Source organism: Platalea leucorodia (assembly GCF_965183815.1).
Source record: "Platalea leucorodia genome assembly, chromosome: 4".
Taxonomy (NCBI): domain Eukaryota; kingdom Metazoa; phylum Chordata; class Aves; order Pelecaniformes; family Threskiornithidae; genus Platalea; species Platalea leucorodia.
The window spans coordinates 126,960,151-126,982,501 of record NC_138826.1 but is presented as its reverse complement, the minus strand read 5'-3'; the positions used below and the strand labels follow the sequence as shown (position 1 = coordinate 126,982,501).

The window sequence follows — 22,351 nt, the reverse complement described above, 5'->3', positions numbered from 1 at the left end:
GGGACATCATGGGGCTGGGCATGGGGGGGACAAGGACATGGGGGTGAGGGGGACATGGGGCTGGGGACATCGGGGACAGGGACATGGGGCTGGGGGGGGACCGGGAGATGGGGCTGGGGACATGGGGGCACCGGGGACATCAGGTGTCCCCATCCCATGGCCTGTCCCCCCGTGTCCCCCACAGCGTGTCCCCATGCCACATCCCTGTCCCCCGTGCCCCACAGCGTGTCCTGTCCCCCCTGTCCCCCCCTCTTCCCCCCAGGAACACCCCAAACTTCCAGACACCGCTGTCCCCATCACTGTCCCCATCACCGTCCCACGGCTGTCCCACTGCCGTCCCCACAGCTGTCCCCATCACTGTCCCACTGTCCCCAGGGCTGTCCCCATCACCGTCCCACTGCCATCCCCACGGCTGTCCCCACTGCCATCCCCAGGGCTGTCCCCATCACTGTCCCACTGCCATCCCACGGCTGTCCCCATCACTGTCCCACTGTCCCCACGGCCATCCCCACGGCTGTCCCCATCACTGTCCCACTGCCATCCCCACGGCTGTCCCCATCACTGTCCCACTGTCCCCATGGCTGTCCCCACAGCTGTCCCCATCACCATCCCACGGCTGTCCCCACAGCTGTCCCCATGGCTGTCCCCACAGCTGTCCCCATCACCGTCCCACCGCTGTCCCCACAGCCGTCCCCACGGCTGTCCCCACTGCCATCCCACAGCTGTCCCCACGGCTGTCCCCATCGCTGTCCCACGGCTGTCCCCACGACTGTCCCCACTGCCATCCCATGGCTGTCCCCATCACTGTCCCACTGTCCCCAGGGCTGTCCCCACCACCGTCCCCATCACCATCCCACGGCTGTCCCCAGGGCTGTCCCCAGGGCTGTCCCCACCGCCATCCCCACCGGCGCCCCACGGAGCAGAGCAGGCGGCCAGCAGTGACAGCGCGTGTTGGGGACACGGGGGGGGGTGACACAATACAGACGGTGACGGTGACACCACACCAGCGCCTCGTGTCCTTGGGGTGTCCCCACCCCCCGCCACCCCCCGGCCGCGGCGGGCAGGATCCGGCAGCAGCGGGCAGGATCCGGCAGCGGTGGCACTTCCCCTGCCAGCGCCCGTCACGGGACGGCTGAGACAGGGTCACGGGGCACCCACCGGCCCCCCAGCACCCAGGGGTGGGACGGGGACCCCCAGCAGCACCCTGGGGTGGGACAGGGACCCCCGGGGTGGGACAGGGACCCCCAGCAGCACCCTGGGGTGGGACAGGGACCCCCGGGGTGGGACAGGGACCCCCAGCAGCACCCTGGGGTGGGACAGGGACCCCCGGGGTGGGACAGGGACCCCCAGCAGCACCCTGGGGTGGGACAGGGACCCCCGGGGTGGGACAGGGACCCCCAGCAGCACCCTGGGGTGGGACAGGGACCCCAGGGGTGGGACAGGGACCCCCAGCAGCACCCTGGGGTGGGACAGGGACCCCTTAGGGTGGGATGGGGACCCGCAGCAGCACCCAGGGGTGTGATGGGGGCCCCTTAGGGTGGGATGGGGGCCCCCAGCAGCACCCTGGGGTGGGACAGGGACCCCCTAGGGTGGGACGGGGACCCCCAGCATCACCCAGGGGTGGGACAGGGACCCCTGGGGTGGGATGGGGGCCCCCAGCAGCACCCTGGGGTGGGACAGGGACCCCCTAGGGTGGGACGGGGACCCCCAGCAGCACCCAGGGGTGGGACAGGGACCCCTGGGGTGGGGTGTGGACCCCCAGCAGCACCCTGGGGCGGGACGGGGACCCCTGGGGCGGGGGGGGCGCCTCTAGCGGAGGTCGTCGGGGGTGAAGAGGCCGCGGGCGCGGCGCAGGACGGAGTCCTTGGCGGGGTCGTAGGGGTGCTCCTTGGAGGGGATCTCCAGGACGGCGGGCAGGGGCCGGGCGTGCGCCTCCACCGCGTGCCGGATCAGCTCCGCCAGGCACTGGCTGATCAGGATGATCCCGATGTCCTCCCGGCTCAGGAAGCTCCTGGGGGGCGCGGGGGGGTCAGCGCTGGGACCCCCCAGGGACCCCCGAGACCCCCCCAGGGACCCCTGAGACCCCCGGGACTCCCCTTTCCCCAAACTGGGGCCTCCTGGCACCCCCAGGCCCCCCCCGAGCTCCTGGGACCCCCGCGGACCCCCCCTTTTCCCCCTTCCCTTGCTCCACACCCCCCCCCAGGGATGGGGGGCATCCCCGGGACCCCCCCCCATGCCCCGGGACCCCCCCCCAACCCCCGGACACCCCCATTTCTATCCCTCGGACCCCCCCAATACCCTGGGACCCCCCCCCCACTCCCGAGGAACCCCCCCCCAACCCCCTGGACCCCCCGTATCTCCCGGGACCCCCCCCAATCCCCGGGACCCCCCCTCATCCCCCTTTACCCCCACCCCCACCCCCGGGACCCCTCTCATCCCCCCTTACCCCTCCCACCCCCGGGACCCCCAATCCCTGAGACCCCCCCCTCCTCCTCAGACCCCCCCCATCCACCCCCCCCGGACCCCCCAATCCCCAGGACCCCCCCTCCCCCTGAGACTCCCTCCTGTGCCCCCCTACCCCCAGGACCCCCCCCACCCCCGGGGACCCCCCCAGGACCCCCCTGAGACCCCCCCCCTCCGTATCCCCCCCCCCCGGGACACCCCCTCCCCTTGAGACCCCCCCCATCCCCTGTTACGCCCCCAACCCCGTTAACCCCCCAATCCCCGGGACCTCCCCCCCTCCCCCGTTACCCCCCCACCCCCGGGACCCCCCTCCCCCTGAGACCCCCCCCGTCCACCCCCCCCCCCGGAGGACCCCCCGGCACCCCCCCATCCCTGTTACCCCCCCCCGTCCACCCCCCCCCCCCGGGGACCCCCCCGGCACCCCCTCCCTCCCCTGTTACCCCCCCCCGGCACCCCCCCAATCCCCGGGACCCCCCCACCCCCGTTACCCCCCCCACCCCGGGACCCCCCCAATCCCCGTTACCCCCCCCACCCCGTCCACCCCCCCCCTCCGGGGACCCCCCCGGCACCCCCTCCCTCCCCTGTTACCCCCCCCGGGACCCCCCCAATCCCCGGGACCCCCCCCCACCCCCGTTACCCCCCCCCACCCCGGGACCCCCCCAATCCCCGTTACCCCCCCCCCCCCGTCCACCCCCCCCCCGGGGACCCCCCCCGGCACCCCCTCCCTCCCCTGTTACCCCCCCCCGGGACCCCCCCAATCCCCGGGACCCCCCCCCACCCCCGTTACCCCCCCCCCCTCCCGTTACCCCCCCCGTCCCCCCCGCCCCCCCCACCGGAAGGTCTCCTCGATCTCGGCCAGGCTGGTTTCCTTCTCCACCACCAGGAAGTTGGGCCGCCGGTGCTTGTCCAGCTCGCCCACCCCCCCCAGCAGGAACCCGGTCACCGTGTCCTCGTCCCCCAACACCGCGATCAGCTTCCCCCGCCCCGACATGGCCCACGGCGGCGACAGCGGCGGCGACAGCGGCGACAGCGGCGGGGAGCGGGGCCGCCGCGCATGCGCCGCCGCGCAGGACACGCCCCCCTCCCGCCCCTCGACAACGCCCACCGTCGCCCGGGCAACGGCGCTGGCGCCCCCCGCCCCGTCGTTCTGGCCACGCCCACCCCTGCTGCTGGCCCCGCCCCGCCCCGCCGCTGGCCCCGTTGCTGGGATCTGGCCACGCCCACCAGTTGGCCACGCCCCCTCCGCCGTGGCCACGCCTCCAGCGCCCGTCCCGGCTGCGCGCATGCGCAGGGCGCCGCGACCTTGAGAGGAGGCGGGGGGGTGGCGGGGTCCTGACCCGGACCCCAGGGCACCCAGGGCCCCCGGACCCCCCCGGGACCCCCCAGGACCCCCCCCAGGACCCCCCCAGGACCCCCCTGGACCCCAGCATCCTGACCCGGACCCCCCCAGCCCCCCCCAGGACTCAGTGTCCTGCGCCGGACCCCCCCCAGACACTCCAGGACCCCCCCAGGAACCCCCCAGGACCCCAGTGTCCTGCCTCAGGACCCCCGGGACCCCCCAGGACCCCAAGACGACCCCAGGACCCCCCCCCCGACCTCCCCAGGACCCCAGTGTCCTGCCTCAGGACCCCCCAGGACCCCAGGACCCCCCCAGGAACCCCCAGGACCCCAAGACCCCCCTAGGACCTCCCCAGGACCCCAGTGTCCTGCCTCAGGACCCCCGGGACCCCTCCAGGACCCCCCACACTCCGCAGGACCCCCCAGGACGCCAGTGTCCTGCCTCAGGACCCCCCCAGAACCCCAGGACCCCCCTCAGGACCCCCCAGGACCCCAGTGTCCTGCCTCAGGACCCCCGGGACCCCTCCAGGACCCCCCACACTCCGCAGGACCCCCCAGGACGCCAGTGTCCTGCCTCAGGACCCCCCCAGAACCCCAGGACCCCCCTCAGGACCCCCCAGGACCCCAGTGTCCTGCCTCAGGACCCCCGGGACCCCTCCAGGACCCCCCACACTCCGCAGGACCCCCCAGGACGCCAGTGTCCTGCCTCAGGACCCCCCCAGAACCCCAGGACCCCCCTCAGGACCCCCCAGGACCCCAGTGTCCTGCCTTAGGACCCCCCAGAACTCCAGGACCCCCCCAAGACCCTCCCCGGACCTCCCAGGACCCACCAGACACCCCCAAGATCCCCCCAGGGCCCCCCAGGACCCCCCAGAACCCCAGGATCCCCCCCCCCCCCCAGGACCCCCCAGGACCCCAGTGCCCTGCCTCAGGACCCCCCCCAGAACCCCAGGACCCCCCCAAGACCCCCCCCGGACCCCCCAGGACCCCCCCCCAAGACGCCCCCAGGACCCCCCAGGACGCCACCGGACCCCCCCAGGACCCCCCAAGACCCTCCCCCAGGACCCCCCAGACCCCCCCAAGAGACCCCCCCAAGATCCCCCCAGGACCCCAGTGTCCTGCCTCAGGACCCCCCCCAGAACCCCAAGACCCCCCCCGGACCCCCCAGGACCCCCCCCAAGACCCCCCAAGACGTCCCCAGGACCCCCCAGGACGCCACCGGACCCCCCCAGGACCCCCCAAGACCCCCCCCAGGACCCCCCAGACCCCTCCAGGACACCCTTGACCCCCCCCGGGCCCCCCCCGGACCCCAGCCCCCTCAACAAGCGCAGCACCCTGAGTCTCCCAGTGCTTTATTGATGGGCCCGGCCCCCCCGGGCCCCCCGGGCCCCCCGGCCGCGGGGGGGTCAGGGGACGGTGACGCGGTAGGGGCTCCCGGGGACGTTGTCGTCCCCCCAGCGCAGGATGAGGACGTAGTCGCCCTTCTCCTTGACGGTGTAGGTGACGTTGTAGATGCGGTTGCCCACGTGTTTGACGTAAACCTCCTCGCAGGGGGTCTTGGGGCCGTGGACCCCCACCATCAGCATGTTGGTGCCTGGGGGGGGGCAGCGCGGGGTCCTCACCCTGCCCGGGAGACCCCCGCCCCCCAACCCCCCGTGCCCCGTCCCCTCCCCTCCCGGGACCCCCGGGACCCCCCGGGACCCCCCAACCCCCAGCGCCCCGTCCCCTCCCCTCCCGGGACCCCCGGGACCCCCCGGGACCCCCAGTGCCCCGTCCCCTCCCCTCCCGGGACCCCCGGGACCCCCCGGGACCCCCCAACCCCCAGCGCCCCGTCCCCTCCCCTCCCGGGACCCCCGGGACCCCCCGGGACCCCCAGTGCCCCGTCCCCTCCCCTCCCGGGACCCCCGGGACCCCCCGGGACCCCCCAACCCCCAGCGCCCCGTCCCCTCCCCTCCCGGGACCCCCGGGACCCCCCAACCCCCAGTGCCCCGTCCCCTCCCGGGACCCCCGGGACCCCCCGGGACCCCCGAGCACCCCCCAAACCCCGCTAATGACCCATTCCCTCCCCTCCCAGGCCCCCCAGGACCCCCCAAACCCCCCTAATGACCCATCCCCTCCCCTTCTGGGACCCCCGGGACCCCCTTGAGACCCCCGGGACCCCCCCGAGACGCCCCAGGACCCCCCAGGACCCCCCAAACCCCCCTAATGTCCCATCTCCTCCCCTCCCGCGACCCCCGGGACCCCCTGAGACCCCCCAGAAGCCCCCAGCCCCCCCCTAATGACCCATCTCCTCCCCTCCTGGGACCCCCGGGACCCCCTGAGACCCCCCAGCACCCCCCAAACCCCGCTAATGACCCATTCCCTCCCCTCCCAGGCCCCCCAGGACCCCTTTAGACCCCCCCCAGAACCCCTAAACCCTCCTAATGACCCATTCTCCCCCCTCCCAGCCCCCCCAGGACCCCCCAGGACCCCCCAGGCTCCCCCGAGCCCCCCCAGGCCCCCCCGCCACGCACCGGCCTTGCTGCAGTCGACGGTGAAGTGGTTCTTCTGGCCCAGGAAGGCGGTGGCCAGCCCCGGCCCCCGCGCCACCACCTTCCCCGCGTCCGAGGAGAACTTGGGGAGCCCCCCGAAGGCGGGGGGTCCCCGCGACGCCGTCCCCCCCCGCGTCACCGTCTCCACCAGCACCGTCGACGTCTCGTGGAGGCTGTGTCCCCCCGACAGACGCGGGCCTGGGGACGCGGGGACACCGTCAGCCCCCGCCTCGCCGTGGGGACCCCCCTATCCCACCACCCTGGGGACCCCTTGTCACCCCCCCCCCCCGTCCGTACCGGTGACCTTGGCCTTGAAGGGGCTACCGACGATGTGGTGGGGGCCGCCGTACTTGATGGAGATGAGGTAGTTGCCGGGGGCCATGGGGGTGTAGGTGACGCGGTGGCCCTCGGCGCACTCCACGCAGTCCAGCTTCACCTTGGAGGGGCCGTCGATGGTGACGGCCAGCGCGCCCGCCCCCCGCGTTGGCCGTCTTCACCAGGAACTCCGAGCACACGCCTGCGGCAGGCGGGTCAGGGGCCGGCACCGCGCCGCGGCCCCACGGCCACCACCCGGAGCCGTGGCCCCGCGCCGTGGCCGTGTCCCCATTGCCACCACCCTGAGGTGTGGCCCCACGCCATGGCCATGGCCCCATTGCCACCACCCGGAGCCGTGGCCCCGCGCCGTGGCCGTGTCCCCATTGCCACCACCCTGAGGTGTGGCCCCACGCCATGGCCATGGCCCCATTGCCACCACCCAGAGCCGTGGCCCCGCGCCGTGGCCGTGGCCCCATTGCCACCACCCCATGGCCATGGCCCCATTGCCACCACCCAGAGCCGTGGCCCCATGCCATGGACATGGCCCCATTGCCACGGCCATGTCCCCATTGCCACCTCCCCATGGCCATGGCCCCATTGCCACCACCCAGAGCCGTGGCCCTGCGCCATGGACATGGCCCCATTGCCACGGCCATGTCCCCATTGCCACCTCCCCACGGCCATGGCCCCATTGACACCACCCCATGGGCATGGCCACGTCCCCATCACCACCCTCCCATGGCCACGGTGTTGACCATGGCCATGGCCGTTGCCACCGCCCCACAGCTACGTCCCCATGGCCCCGTCCTATCATCACCACCTCAGAGCCATGTCCCCACTACCATGGCCATGTCCCCATTGCCACCTCCCCATGGCCATGTCCTCACGGCCATCACCCCAGAGCTGTGGCTCCATGCCACGGCCATGTCCCTGTTGCCACCACCCCATGGGCACGGCCACGTCCCCATCACCACCCTCCCACGATCATGGTATTGACCATGGCCATGGCCATTGCCACCGCCCCACAGCTACGTCCCCATGGCCACGTCCTATTGCCACCTCCCCATGGCCGTGTCCCCCCTACCACGGCCACGTCCTATTGCCACCACCCCATGGCCGTGTCCCCCCTACCACGGTCGTGTCCCAGTTGCCACCACCCCATGGCCGTGTCCCCCCTACCACAGCCACGTCCTATTGCCACCACCCCATGGCCGTGTCCCCCCTACCACAGCCACGTCCTATTGCCACCTCCCCATGGCCATGTCCCCCCTACCACGGCCACGTCCTATTGCCACCACCCCATGGCCGTGTCCCCCCTACCACGGCCACGTCCTATTGCCACCACCCCATGGCCGTGTCCCCCCTACCACGGCCACGTCCTATTGCCACCACCCCATGGCCATGTCCCCCCTACCACGGCTGTGTCCCAGTTGCCACCTCCCCATGGCCGTGTCCCCCCTACCACAGCCACGTCCTATTGCCACCTCCCCATGGCCATGTCCCCCCTACCACGGCTGTGTCCCAGTTGCCACCTCCCCATGGCCGTGTCCCCCCTACCACGGCCCCGTCCCCATCGCCACCCTCCCGCGGCCACGCTATTGACCGTGGCCGCCTCCCCCCCCGGCGCCAGGTCCCCCGCGAGCGGTGTCACCTGTGAGGCCGCCCTCGAGGCCGGGGCCGTAGGCGGTGACGAGGCCGGGGTCCCCGGCCTGGCTCTGCTCGCCCACCCGGATGTTGAAGGGGCTGCCGGGCACGTGGCGGCCGTTGAAGCGCAGGTCGATGGAGTGCACCCCGTTCTCCCGCGGCAGGAACCCGATGGCGTACTTGTCTGGGGGCGGCACCGCGTCACCGGCCGCCCCGACACCGCGGCACCCGCTCCCCGTGGCCCCACAGCCCCATGTCCCCACGCCCCGTGTCCCCACGTCCCCATGCCCCCACACCCCATGTCCCCGTGTCCCTGCATCCCTGTGTCCCCACATCCCCATGTCCCCGTGTCCCCATGCCCCCTGTCCCCATGTCCCCATGTCTCTGTGTCCCCATGTCCCCACATCCCTGTGTCCCCATGCCCCCACGTGCCCACACCCTGTCCCCGTGTCCCCATATCCCTGTGTCCCCATGTCCTCATGTCTGTGTCCCCATGTCCCCTGTCCCCATGTCCCCATCCCCATGTCCCCATGCCCCATGCCCTCATCTCCCTACATCCCCTGTGTCCCCATATCCCTATGCCCCCACGCCCCATGTCCCCGTGTCCCCTGTCCCCACACCCCATGTCCCTGTGTCCCCGTGTCCCCATGCCCCATGTCCCCACATCTCTGTGTCCCCACGTCCCTGCATCCCCATGTCCCCACATCCCCATGTCCCATGTCTCCGTGTCCCCATGTCCTTCTGTCCCCATGTCCATGTCCCCACGTCCCCATGTCCCATGCCCCACGTCCCCACATCCCCATGTCCCCACGTCCCTGTGTCCCCGTGTCCCCATGCCCCATGCCCCACGTCCCCACATTCCCACGTCTCCATGTCCCCGTGTCCCCATGTCCCCATGCCCCATGTCCCCACGTCCCCATGTCCTGTGTCCCCCTGTCCCCATGTCCCCATGCCCCATGTTCCATGCCCCACGTCCCCACATTCCCACGTCTCCATGTCCCCGTGTCCCCATGTCCCCATGCCCCACGTCCCCACGTCCCCATGTCCTGTGTCCCCCTGTCCCCATGTCCCCATGCCCCATGTTCCATGCCCCACGTCCCTACATTCCCACGTCTCCATGTCCCCGTGTCCCCATGTCCCCATGCCCCACGTCCCCACGTCCCCATGTCCTGTGTCCCCCTGTCCCCATGTCCCGTGTCCCCATGTCCCCATGTCCCCATGTCCCCACATCCCCGTGTCCCCGTGTCCCCATGTCCCCATGCCCCACGTCCCCATGTCCCCACATCCCCACGTCCCTGTGTCCCCATGTCCCCAGGTCCCCACATCCCCACGTCCCCCTGTCCCCTGTCCCCCTGTCCCCCTGTCCCGCGTCCCACCGCTGTCCAGCTCGGAGACGTAGCACTCCTCCACGACGCCGGCGGGCGTGTGCACCTTGGCGTCGATGACGCCGCGCGCCCCGTTCAGCTGCACCGCGAAGGAGGCCGGCTGGTTCACCGTCACCGTCTCCTGCGGGGACACGGGGACACGGGGCTGGCACCGACCCCGGGGAGCGGGGGGGCTCGGGGGGGCACGAGGTGGCCCAAGGGTGACACGGGGGACCCAGGGGTGGCACCAGGGGTGACACGGGGTCAGCATGGGGGGCACTGGGGGGGTCCCAAGGGTGCCACAGGGGGGCAAGGTGGCCTTGGGGTGACACAAGGTGGCCCAGGGTGACACGAGGGGCCCAGGGGTGGCACCGGGGGTGACACGGGGTCAGCATGGGGGGCACTGGGGGGGTCCCAAGGGTGCCACAGGGGGGCAAGGTGGCCTTGGGGTGACACAAGGTGGCCCAGGGTGACACGAGGGGCCCAGGGGTGGCACCGGGGGTGACACGGGGTCAGCATGGGGGGCACTGGCGGGGTCCCAAGGGTGCCACAGGGGTGCAAAGTGGCCTTGGGGTGACACAAGGTGGCCCAGGGTGACACGAGGGACCCAGGGGTGGCACCGGGGGTGACATGGGGGACACAGGGGTGGCACCAGGGGGGGTCCCAAGGGTGACACAGGGGGACAAGGTGGCCTTGGGGTGACACGAGGGACCCAGGGGTGGCACTGGGGGTGACACGGGGTCAGCATGGGGGGCACTGGGAGGGTCCCAAGGGTGCCACAGGGGTGCAAAGTGGCTTTGGGGTGACACAAGGTGACACAAGGGACCCAGGGGTGGCACCAGGGGTGACATGAGGGGCACAGGGGTGGCACCAAGGGTGGCACCGGGGGGGTCCCAAGGGTGACACATGGGTGCAAGGTGGCCCTGGGGTGACACGAGGGACCCAGGGGTGGCAGCAGAGGTGGCACGGGGTCAGCATGGGGGGCACAGGGGTGGCACCAGGGGTGGCAGCAGGAGGGGTCCCAAGGGTGCCACGGGGGTGCGAGGTGGCCCAGGGGTGCCACGGGGGTCCCAAGGGTGCCACGGGGGTGCGAGAGGGCCCAGGGGTGCCACGGGGGTCCCAAGGGTGCCACGGGGGTGCGAGGGGGCCCAGGGGTGCCACGGGGGACCCAAGGGTGCCACGGGGGTGCGAGGGGGCCCAGGGGTGCCACGGGGGACCCAAGGGTGCCACGGGGGTGCGAGGGGGCCCAGGGGTGCCACGGGGGTCCCAAGGGTGCCACGGGGGTGCGAGGTGGCCCTGAGGTGCCACGGGGGACCCAAGGATGCCACGGGGGTGCGAGCGGGTGTCCCCGTGTCCCCGGGCACCTGGAGGCTGGTGACGGTGAGGCGCCGGGCGTCGTCGGAGTGGGAGGCCACGGGCACCACGAAGGGGCTGTCGGGGATGTGCTCCTCGTTGAACTTGATGGAGACCTCGTAGTCACCTGGGGACAGACGGGGGCCTCGCACGGGGACACCGCGCACGGGGACACCGCGCACGGGGAGGACCCTCGCCTGGGGACACCCTCGCACGGGGACACCCTTGCACGGGGACACCCTCACACTGGGAGGACCCTCACATGGGGAGGACCCTCGCACAGGAACACCCTTGCACGGGGAGGACCCTCACGTGGGGACACCCTTGCACAGGGACACCCTTGCATGGGGACATCTTTGCACAGGGACACCCTTGCACGGGGAGGACCCTCGTGTGGGGACACCCTCACACGGGGACACCCTCACACGGGGACACCCTGGCCTGGGGACACCCTCGCACAAGGACACCCTTGCACAAGGACACCCTCACATGGGGACACCCTCGCATGGGGACACCCTTGCATGGAGAGGATCCTTGCACAAGGACACCCTGGCCTGGGGACACCCTTGCACAGGGACACCCCTGCACAGGGACACCTTCACACGGGGACACCCTGGCCTGGGGACACCCTCACACGAGGACACCCTCACACGGGGACACCCTCGCACAAGGACACCCTTGCACAGGGACACACTCACATGGGGACACCCTGGCCTGGGGACACCCTCACGTGGGGACACCCTTACATGGGGACACCCTGGCCTGGGGACACCCTCGCACGAGGACACCCTCGCACAAGGACACCCTCGCCTGGGGACACCCTGGCCTGGGGACACCCTCGCACGAGGACACCCTCGCACGGGGACACCCTCACATGGTGACACCCTGGCCTGGGGACACCCCCGCGCGGTCCCGCCTGGCCCAGGCTCCGTGGCCGCGCTGCGGGGGCCGGGGCCGCGGGGGCCCCCGGACGCACCGGGCTCCTGGACGAGGTAGGAGACGCCGCAGGAGCCGTCCTTGCGGTCCTCGAAGGCGATCTCGGCCTTGCTGGGCCCCTCCACCGCGATGGAGAGGCCCCCGGCCCCCGCCTCCCGCGTCCAGATGCTGAACTCGGCTGGGGGGGACAGACGGACGCCCATGGGTGCCCCCGGCCTCCGCCGGCTCCCCGGGGCCAGCGCCGCCCCCGCCCGCCGTGGCCCCACGGCCCCCAGATGCACCCATGCCCCCCCATAGCACCCCCCCATTGCCCCCATACCCCCCATAGCACCCATATCCCCCCCATAGCACCCCCCCATTGCCCCCATACCCCCCATAGCACCCATATCCCCCCCATAGCACCCATACCCCCCATTGCACCCCCCCATTGCACCCATACCCCCCATAGCACCCATACCCCCCATTGCACCCCCATTGCACCCATACCCCCCATAGCACCCATACCCCCCCATTGCACCCATACCCCCCATTGCACCCCCCTTGCACCCATACCCCCCCTTGCACCCATACCCCCCATAGCACTCATATCCCCCCATTGCACCCATACCCCCCTTGCACCCACACCTCCCAAATGCACCCATATCCCGCCCATTGCACCCATACCCCCACATTGCACCCCCCCATTGCCCCCACACCCCCCATAGCACCCATACACCCCCCTCATCGCCCCCACACCCCCCATTGACCCCACAGCCCCCATCGCCCCCACACCCCCATCGCCCCCCCGCCCCCCATCACCCCCACAGCCCCCATCGCCCCCACACCCCCATCGCCCCCCCGCCCCCCATCACCCCCACAGCCCCCATCGCCCCCATAGCCCCCCGCCCGTACCTGGCACGCCGGCCACGCCGCGCTGGAGGCCGGTGCCCCCCGCCCGCACCTTGTGGGCGCCCCCCTCGCCCAGGGGCCCGACGGTGAACTGGAAGGGGCTGCCGGGCACGTGCTGCCCCCGGTACTTGACGCTGACGGTGTGGGCGCCCATCTCCTGGGGCACGAAGCGGACGCTGTAGACCCCCGCGCCCCCCGCCACCACCTCCGCCTCGAAGCGCTGCCCCGAGGGGCTCAGCACCTGCGCCGCCAGCTCCTGCGGGGACGCCTCGCCTGCGGGGACACCGGGGCACCCCTCACACCGGCGCCCTGCCGCCGGCGAACCGCGGCGCCCCGCCGGCCCAGCACCCCGCCGCCGTGGCACCAGGGCACCCCGGCACCCCAGCACCATGGCACCCTGTCATCCTGGCACCCGGTCAGCCTGGCACCCCGGCACCCCAGCACCCCATCACCCCGACACCATGGCACCAGGGCACCCCGGCACCCTGGCACCATGGCACCCTGTCATCCTGGCACCCTGTCAGCCTGGCACCCCGTCAGCCTGGCACCCCATCACCCCGGCACCCCAGCACCCCGCCGCCGTGGCACCAGGGCACCCCGGCACCCCAGCACCCCAGCACCACGTAACCGCGGCGCCCTGGTGTCCCATCACCCTGGTACCATGGCACCAGGGCACCCCAGCACCATGGCACCCTGGCACCCTGGCACCCTGGCACCCTGTCAGCCTGTCACTCCAGCACCCCAGCACCATGGCACCAGGGCACCCCAGCACCCCATCACCATGTAACCACGGCACCCTGGTGTCCCATCACCCTGGCACCATGGCACCAGGGCACCCCGGCACCCCAGCACCACGTAACCGTGGCACCCCGGCACCCCGGCACCCCGGCACCCCTTTGTCCTGGTGCCATGGCACCAGGCACCCCATCACCATGTCACCATGGCACCCTGTCACCCTGTCAGCCTGTCACCCCAGGATGTAACCACGGCACCCTGGTGTCCCATCACCCTGGTACCATGGCACCAGGGCACCCTGTCATCCCGTCATCCCGGCACCCCATCACCAAACAACCGTGGCACCCTGGCACCGCATCGTCCTGGCACCCCGGCACGCTGTCACCCTGTCACTGTGGCACCCTGGCACCAGGGCACCCCATCACAACGTAACCATGGCACCCTGTCAGCCTGGCACCCCGGCACCCCAGCACCCATCACCGCGTAACCACGGCACCCTGGTGTCCCATCACCCTGGTAACACGGCACCAGGGCACCCCGGCACCCCAGCACCACGTAACCGTGGCACCCCGGCACCCTGTCACTATGGCACCCCAGCACCCTGGCACCAGGGCACCCCAGCACCACGGCACCCAGTACCATGGCATCCTGTCACCCTGTCACCAGGGACCCCCCCGCCACCCCCAGCCCCCCCGGGGAGCGCCCGCCCTCGTGCAAAGGCCACCTCTGCGCTTGCAAGCGTGCAAACGCAGGCGCGTGCTTGCAAGCGCGCGCCTGCGTTTGCACGCTTGCAAGCGCCCGCGTACGGCGCGCACACGGCCCCGTCAGTTTGCACGCTTGTGCCCGCCCGCTTGCGCACCCCGGTGCAAAGGACGCGTGCACGCTTGCAAGCACCTGCGCCCCCCCCGCGTGCTTGCACGTGCGCGCACGCCTGCGAGTTTGCACGCTCCTGCTACGGGCGCGCACCCCCTCTTTTTGCACGCGCGGTGCGCGTGCAAAGGCGGCCTGGCGCGAGCGAGCGTGGCCCCCGGAGCTGCTGGGACACAGGCGCGTGTCCCGGCCTCGTGCGAGGCCTCGTGCGAGGGGCACGCGCAGGCGGGGGTGGGAGGGGCCGTGCTGGCCCCTGGTGTGAGCACATGGCCCTTGTGCAAGGGCGCACGGCCCCCGTGAGCACACGCAGCCCCCGTGCAAGCACACGACCTCTCCTGTGAGTGCGAGCCCTCGTGCAAGCACACACAGCCCCTGTGCAAACACACATCCAGCCCTTGCACAAGCACACTTCTGTGCAAGCAGGCAGCCCCGTGCAAGCACGCGCTATTGTGCAAGCGTGCCCGCAGCGCTGTGTGAGCACGCACGGCCCCGTGCAAGCACACTCCCACGTGCAAACGCACATCCAGCCCTTGTGCGAGCGCGTTGCTGTGCGAGCACACACAGCCCCCGTGCAAGCACGCTGCCGTGCCCCAGTGCACCCAGCGCCAGTGCAAGCGCGCTCCCTTGCACGCACACGGCCCTCGTGCAAGCACTCTGATGCACTCGTGCACCCAGCCCTGGTGCAAGCCCACTCCCCTGCACACCCAGCACCCGTGCAAGCACAGCCCTGGTGCAAGTGCACTCACCTGCAAGCACACAGCACCCGTGCAAGCCCATTCCCATGCACCAGCACACCCAGGCCTGGTGCAAGCACGGCCCTGCTGCACGCCCGCTGCCCGCACACCCAGCACCCGTGCAAGCCCAGCACCCATGCAAGCGCACTCCCATGCACCAGCGCACCCCGCCCTGCTGCACACCCACTCCTCTGCACACCCAGCACCTGTGCAAGCACAGCACCCGTGCACCAGCGCACCCAGCCCAGCTGCACACCCACTCCTCTGCACACGCAGCCCTGGCGCAAGCACAGCACCCATGCAAACACACAGCACCCATGCACCAGCGCACCCAGCCCTTCCGCACACCCACTCCCCGCACACCCAGCACCCGTGCAAGCACAGCACCCGTGCAAACACACAGCACCCATGCACCAGCACACCCAGCCCTGCTGCACGCCTGCTCCCAGCACACCCAGCACCCGTGCAAGCACAGCACCCGTGCAAACACCCAGCACCCATGCACCAGCGCACCCAGCCCAGCTGCACGCCTGCTCCCAGCACACCCAGCACCCGTGCAAGCACAGCACCCGTGCAAGCACAGCACCCATGCACCAGCGCATCCAGCCCTGCTGCATACCCACTCCCCGCACACCCAGCACCCGTGCAAGCACAGCACCCATGCACCAGCGCACCCAGCCCAGCTGCACGCCTGCTCCCCACACACCCAGCACCCGTGCAAGCACAGCACCCGTGCACCAGCGCACCCAGCCCAGCTGCACGCCTTGTCCCCACACACCCAGCACCCGTGCAAGCACAGCACCCGTGCAAACGCCCAGCACCCATGCACCAGCGCACCCCGCCCTGCCGCACACCCTCTCCCCGCACCCCCCGCCCCCCCGCGCGCCCCCGCCCCGCGGCGGCACCCACCCTCCTGGGCGCGGGCGATGGAGCCGAAGGAGCCCAGGCCCTCGCGGGCCAGGAAGCCCCCGAAGACGTTGGGGAAGGGGTCCCCGCCGACCTGGGTGGACTCCTCCACCCGCACCTCCCGCTTGGTCTCGCCGCCCCGCGTCTTGCTGATCTCGGTGCGCTCGGTGCGCGTGTAGGTGTGGCTGCTCCGCGTGAAGGTGCGCGTCAGGCGCTCCTGCGCCGACACCATCTGGAACCAGTTCCCTGCCGGCCGCCGCGCCCGACGGTGACGGTGACGGTGACGGGACAGGGGCAGGGGCGGACGGGCAGACGGATGGGAGCGTGGGCGGGTGCGCGGGAGGGGTGGGGAGGGATGGGGACGTGGGTGGACGCAGGGATGGAGGCGGGGATGGACACAGGGATGGACACGGGGATGGATGGAGACATGGATGGATGGAGATGTGGATGGATGGAGATGTGGATGGACACAGGGATGGATGGAGATGTGGATGGAGACAGGGATGGACGGAGACAGGGATGGATGGAGACGTGGATGGACGGAGACGTGGATGGACGGAGACGTGGATGGACGGAGACGTGGATGGATAAAGACGTGGATGGATAAAGACGTGGATGGATGGAGACGTGGATGGATGCAGGAATGGAGACAGGGATGGATGGAGACGTGGATGGATAAAGACGTGGATGGATGGAGACGTGGATGGACGGAGACGTGGATGGATGGAGACGTGGATGGATGCAGGAATGGAGACAGGGATGGACGGAGACATGGATGGACGGAGGCGTGAATGGACAAAGACGTGGATGGATAAAGACGTGGATGGATGAAGATGTGGATGGACACAGGGGTGGAGACATTGATGAATGGACACGTGGATGGACACAGGGATGGATGCAGGGGTGGATGGAGACATGGATGGACATGTGGATGGAGACAGGGATGGAGACATGGATGGACATGTGGATGGAGACAGGGATGGAGACAGGGATGGACACGTGGATGGACATGTGGATGGACACAGGTGGATGGACACAGGGACGGATGGAGACATGGATGGATCAAGACGTTGGTGGATGGACATGGGGATGGATGGACAGACACATGGATGGATGGAGACATGGATAGAGACATGGATGGACGTCGGGATGGAGACAGGGGTGGATGGAGACATGGATGGACATGTGGATGGCCACGGGGATGGACATGTGGAGGGATGGAGACAGGGATGGACGCAGGGATGGACGTAGGGGTGGATGCAGGGATGGATGGACACAGGGATGGACGTGGGGATGGACACAGGGATGGACGGACAGACGGATGGACACAGGGATGGAGGTAGGGACGGATGGATGCGCAGATGGGCGGACGCAGGGATGACCACAGGCGCAAGCAGACGCGTGTGGACAGACGCAGGCGCGGACGGAGGCATGGCCGGAGACGTGGACGGATGCGCAGGCGGACGGCGGCACACCCGCAGGGACGCACGGACGGGCGCGCGGACGGAGGCACGGACGGACGGAAGGGCACGGGCAGACGCGGACGGACACGGGGAACGGACGCACGGACGGACGGGGAGAGAAGGAAGAAGGAGGCGGAAATCAGAGCCGGAGCGGCCGAGACGCGTCCCCGTCCCCGAGCCCCACTGGGGAAGAGGACAAAGAAGAGGAGGAGGAGGAGGAGGAGGAGGAGGAGGAGGAGGGGGAGGAAGGCCAGCCCCTACCTGGGATCTTGAGGTTGAGGTCGCAGGTGCTGCCGATGGTGGCGATGGAGGGGGCCTGCCGCCGGCGCGTGATGCTCTCCTTCATGCGCCCCTCGCCCGTCACCTTCACCGTGAAGGGGCTCCCTGCGGGTGACGGCCACCTCAGGGACCTGGCCACCGAGAGGGGACCCAGGGCTCCCGGCCCCCCGGTGCCACGTCCCCGTCCCCGTCCCCCCCGTCCCCACCTGGGACGTGTTTGTCGGCAAACTTGATGTTGATGATGTAGTTGCCGGGCTCGGTGGGGCAGTAGGTGACCTTGCAGGTGCCGTCCTCCACGTCCTCGCAGTTGATGTCCACCTTGCTGGGACCCTCGATGGACAGGCCCAGCCCGCCGTAGCCTGGGCAGCCACGGGGACACGCTCGGAGATGGCCCACTGCTGTCCCCGTCCTGGCCATGGTCACGCCACGGCCACCACCCCATCCTGGCCATGACCTTGCCATAGCCATGGTCACCATAGCATCACCCTCTTGGCTATGGCTGCACCATGGCCACGGCCACCATCCCTTCCTGGCCATGGCCACACCATGGACATAACCATGGCCACCACCCCAGCTCAGCCACCACCACGGTCACCACCCCATCCTATGCTGACCACAGCCATGGCATGGCCTTGGCCACCGTCCCATCTGGGCCTTGGCCATGCCACCACCACGGCCACCATCCAACCCCAGCCACAGCGAGCATCCCACCTTGGCCACAGGCATGGCCACCACCACACTCCAGCCACAACCACGGCCACCATCCCATCCTGGCCGTGGCCATGGCCACCATCGCATCCTGGCCATGGCCACCATCTCATCCCAGCCACAACCACGGCCACCATCCCCTCCTGGCCATGGCCATGGCCACCATCTCATCCCAGCCACGACCACGGCCACCATCCCCTCCTGGCCATGGCCATGGCCACCATCTCATCCCAGCCACAACCACGGCCACCATCCCCTCCTGGCCATGGCCATGGCCACCATCTCATCCCAGCCACAACCATGGCCACCATCTCATCCCAGCCATGACCACAGCCGTCATCCCCTCCTGGCCATTGCCATGACCACCATTGCATCCCAGCCACAACCACGGCCACCATCCCCTCCTGGCCATCGCCATGACCACCATTGCATCCCAGCCACAACCACGGCCACCATCCCCTCCTGGCCATCGCCATGACCACCATTGCATCCCAGCCACAACCACGGCCACCATCCCCTCCTGGCCATGGCCATGGCCATGGCCACCATCTCATCCCAGCCGTGACCACACCATGGCAATCCCTGTCCCACAGCCCCATCCCCACCCGTGGCCCTGGGGACCGTGGTCTTACCGGCGCTGCGGGTGTCCACGATGAACTCGGACACCTCGAACGTGTGACCTTCCACCAGCCCCTTGCCCCACACCTTCACCCGGCTGGCGTCCCCGATCTCCGACTGCCCCACCAGGATCTTGAAGGGGCTGTTGGTGACATGCTGCCCGCTCTTCTTCACGCTCACCACGTGCTCGCCCACCTCCTTGGGCGTGAAGGAGATGCCTGGGAAGGGGACACCACCGTCAGCCACCACCTCCAGCCCTGGCCACCACCACCAGCCCCCAGACACCTCCACCAGCCCCTGGCCACCACCACCAGCCCTGGCCACCATCTCCAGCCCTGGCCACCTCCACCAGCCCCTGGCCACCTCCAGCCCCTGGCCACCACCACCAGCCCCCAAACACCTCCACCAGCCCTTGGCCACCACCACCAGCCCCTGGCTACCACCTCCAGCCCTTGGCCACCACCACCAGCCCCTGGCCACCTCCACCAGCCCTGGCCACCTGCTCCAGCCCCCGGCCACCTCCACCAGCCCCTGGCCACCACCACCAGCCGCTGGCCACCACCACCAGCCCCTGGGCACCAGCAATGTGCTCTGGCCATGGCCACCAAGCCCCGGGCACCCAATGCCACAGGGCCACCCATCCCTGTGACCCCACAGCCCTGTCGTCCCCTGTCCCACGTCTCCAAGTCCCACATCACCCTCTCCCACCACCCTCCACCCCATGTCCCAGTTCTCCTGCGCCCACATCCTCCTGGCCCCACATGTGCACGTCGCTGGTGTCCCCACGTCCCCCGTCCCCGTGTCCCCCACGCACCGATGTGGCGGTTGGGCAGCCGCTTGAGCAGGCAGGGCTCCTCGTTGCCCGACGGCGCCCGGATGCTGGCCGTCAGCAGGCTCAGGTCCGTCTCCGTGATCTTCAGCGAGACGTCCGTCGAGGTGCCCACGTTGAGTTGGGACGTCCGCATGGAGTCGTCCCCTACGGAGATGCCATCAGCAGGGCCGAGGGGATGGCAGCCCGAGCTGGGTGGGGTCTCCGGGGTTGGAGATGGATGGGGTCCCCAAGGCCACGTGACAGGGTCCCCACGAGGTCCCCTGGGCCATGTGATGGGGTCCCGGTGGCCACGCAGGGCCAGTCAAGGCCATGTGATGGGGTCTTGGAGTGGATGGGGTCCCCACGGCCATGTGGTGGCGTCCCCAAGGCCCCACAAAGTTCCCGTGGCCATGTGATGGCATCCCCAAGGCCCCATGAGGTCCCCATGGCCATGTGATGGGGTCCTGGTGGCCAGGGATGGACAGGGACACCACGGCCGTGTGATGGTTCCCAGTGGCCATGCAGGTGTCCCCATGACCATGCAGGTGCCCCCATGGCCACGACCACGCAGGGGTCTCCCTGGCCCTATGGAGGTCCCAAGGACCTCGGTGGGATCCCCAAGACCACGGGGTCCCGGCTCACCGGTGATCTTGGCGGTGAAGGGGCTGCCCGGGATGTGCTTGTCATCGAAGCGGACGATGATGTTGTAGTCCCCGGGGGCGGTGGGCAGGTAGGACACGGTGCAGGTCCCGTCCTTGTTATCCTGGCAGGTGATCTCCGCCTTGGAAGGACCTTCCACCGCCAACGAGAGCCCGCCTGGGGGGCACCGGGCGGGCGTCAGGAGGCATTGGGGGTCTCCAGCCCCTCCCGGTGGCCTTGGGGGGTCTCCAAAACCCTCCCAGACCCCGTGGTGCCCCCCTTGGCCACCACTCACCCTCCCCGGCATCCTTGGTGACGATGGTGAAGGTGCAGGGCTTGTTGACCATGCCGTGGCTCAGCCCCGGCCCGTAGGCGCTCACGTGCCGGGTGTTGATGGCGTCCACGTAGAACTGGAGGGGACTCCCTGGGGACACGGGGGGGACGGCGGTCAGGGACCCCGTGGGGACACCCCGCCCCGGGGCGGGCTGCTCAACCCACGGGTGCCCAACCGGGGCGAGGTGGCATCAGCCTGGCTCAGCCACCTCCCAGTGGCTCCCAGTGGCTCCCAGTGCCCGCCGTGGTCTCACCGGGGATGTGGTTGCCGTCGTAGCGGATGTCCATCTCGTGCAGCCCCTTCTCGGTGGGGGCGTAGCGCACCGTCACCGTCCCGTCCTTGTTGTCGGTGATGTTGGGTCGCGCCGTCTTCCCCGAGGGCATCCGCACCTCCCCTGGGGCCACCGCGTCAGCCGGGCACCGGGGTGGGGGGCTGGCCCGCGCCCCACTGCGCCCCACGGCCCGCCCCACGCGCCGCCCCCCATAACCCCGCCCCGTACCTGTGATCTCGCCCTTCTGCACGGTGAAGGGAATGACGAGGTTGAAGGGCCGGAGGTTCTCAGCGGTGGCGGGGGGCTCCTCCGTGGCCTGACGCCGTGGGGCAGAGAGGAGGTGTAAGAACCACGGCACCCCATCGTGGGCTCCCCACCCCATGGTGCCCACCACGGCCCCAGCCCCATCGTGCCCATCATGGGCTCCCAATCCCATGGTGCCCACCACGGCCCCAGCCCCATGGTGCCCATCGTGACCTCCCAGCCCCATGGTGCCCACCATGGCCCCAGCACTCTGCCCCATGATGTCCATGACAGTCTCCAAACCATGGCATTGGTGCTCTGGCCCATGGTGTCCATCATGGTCTCCCAACTCCATGGTGACCACCACAGTTTCCCAACCCCATGGTGTCCACCATGGCCCAACTCTCTGCCCCGTGGTGTCCACCATGGTCTCCCAACCCCATGGTGCTCACCATGGCACCAGCCCCATGGCACCCATCATGGCCTCCCAGCCCCGTGATGCCCATCGTGACCTCCCAGCCCCATGGCGCCCACCGTGGCCCCAGCGCTCTGCCCCATGATGTCCATGACAGTCTCCAAACCATGGCATCGGTGCTCTGGCCCATGGTGTCCACCATGGTCTCCCAACCCCATGGTGACCACCACAGTTTCCCAACCCCGTGGTGTCCACCATGGTCTCCCAACACCATGGTGACCACCACAGTTTCCCAACCCCATGGTGCCCACCATGGCCCCACTGCTCTGCCCCATGGTGCCCATCATGGTCTCCCAATCCCATGATGACCACCATGGCCTCACTGCTCTGCCCCACGGTGCCCCACATGGTCTCCCAACCCCACGGTGCCCACCATGGCCCAAACTCTCTGCCATATGGTGCCCACCATGGGCTCCCAACCCCACGGTGCCCA

At 70.4% G+C, this 22,351-nt stretch overlaps 2 protein-coding genes across 2 annotated transcripts in view; both read right to left on the bottom strand.

Annotated features, from left to right (window-relative positions):
• Positions 1 to 931: 931 nt before the first annotated feature.
• On the bottom strand, positions 932 to 3,502 carry ATP6V1F (ATPase H+ transporting V1 subunit F). The gene is made up of 2 exons (XM_082311084.1): positions 3,297 to 3,502; positions 932 to 2,011 (listed from the first exon to the last, which is right to left on the bottom strand). The coding sequence occupies exons 1-2, from the start codon at positions 3,452 to 3,454 to the stop codon at positions 1,810 to 1,812; spliced, it is 360 nt and encodes a 119-aa protein (XP_082167210.1). The 5' UTR covers positions 3,455 to 3,502; the 3' UTR covers positions 932 to 1,809.
• A 1,635-nt stretch (positions 3,503 to 5,137) lies between these two features.
• FLNC (filamin C) overlaps positions 5,138 to 22,351 on the bottom strand; it is a gene marked incomplete at its 5' end in the record, with an annotated part of 47,160 nt that continues 29,946 nt past the window's right edge. Inside the window, 18 exon segments of the mRNA XM_082309608.1 lie at positions 5,138 to 5,395; positions 6,315 to 6,530; positions 6,630 to 6,810; positions 6,812 to 6,849; positions 8,299 to 8,475; positions 9,668 to 9,797; positions 11,020 to 11,135; positions 11,985 to 12,122; positions 12,836 to 13,105; positions 16,081 to 16,323; positions 17,802 to 17,924; positions 18,026 to 18,178; positions 19,160 to 19,363; positions 19,960 to 20,121; positions 20,599 to 20,772; positions 20,891 to 21,019; positions 21,183 to 21,323; positions 21,429 to 21,516. Coding sequence (XP_082165734.1) covers positions 5,208 to 5,395; positions 6,315 to 6,530; positions 6,630 to 6,810; positions 6,812 to 6,849; positions 8,299 to 8,475; positions 9,668 to 9,797; positions 11,020 to 11,135; positions 11,985 to 12,122; positions 12,836 to 13,105; positions 16,081 to 16,323; positions 17,802 to 17,924; positions 18,026 to 18,178; positions 19,160 to 19,363; positions 19,960 to 20,121; positions 20,599 to 20,772; positions 20,891 to 21,019; positions 21,183 to 21,323; positions 21,429 to 21,516 — 2,871 coding nt within the window. The 3' untranslated portion in view covers positions 5,138 to 5,207.

Excerpts from the sequence above, each read along its gene's own strand:
- ATP6V1F (XM_082311084.1), bottom strand. The coding sequence starts at position 3,454 with ATGTCGGGGCGGGGGAAGCTGATCGCGGTGTTGGGGGACGAGGACACG. Across the intron at positions 2,012-3,296 it reads GAGATCGAGGAGACCTTCCG|GAGCTTCCTGAGCCGGGAGG; the intron begins GTGGGGGGGGCG and ends CGCGCCCCCCAG.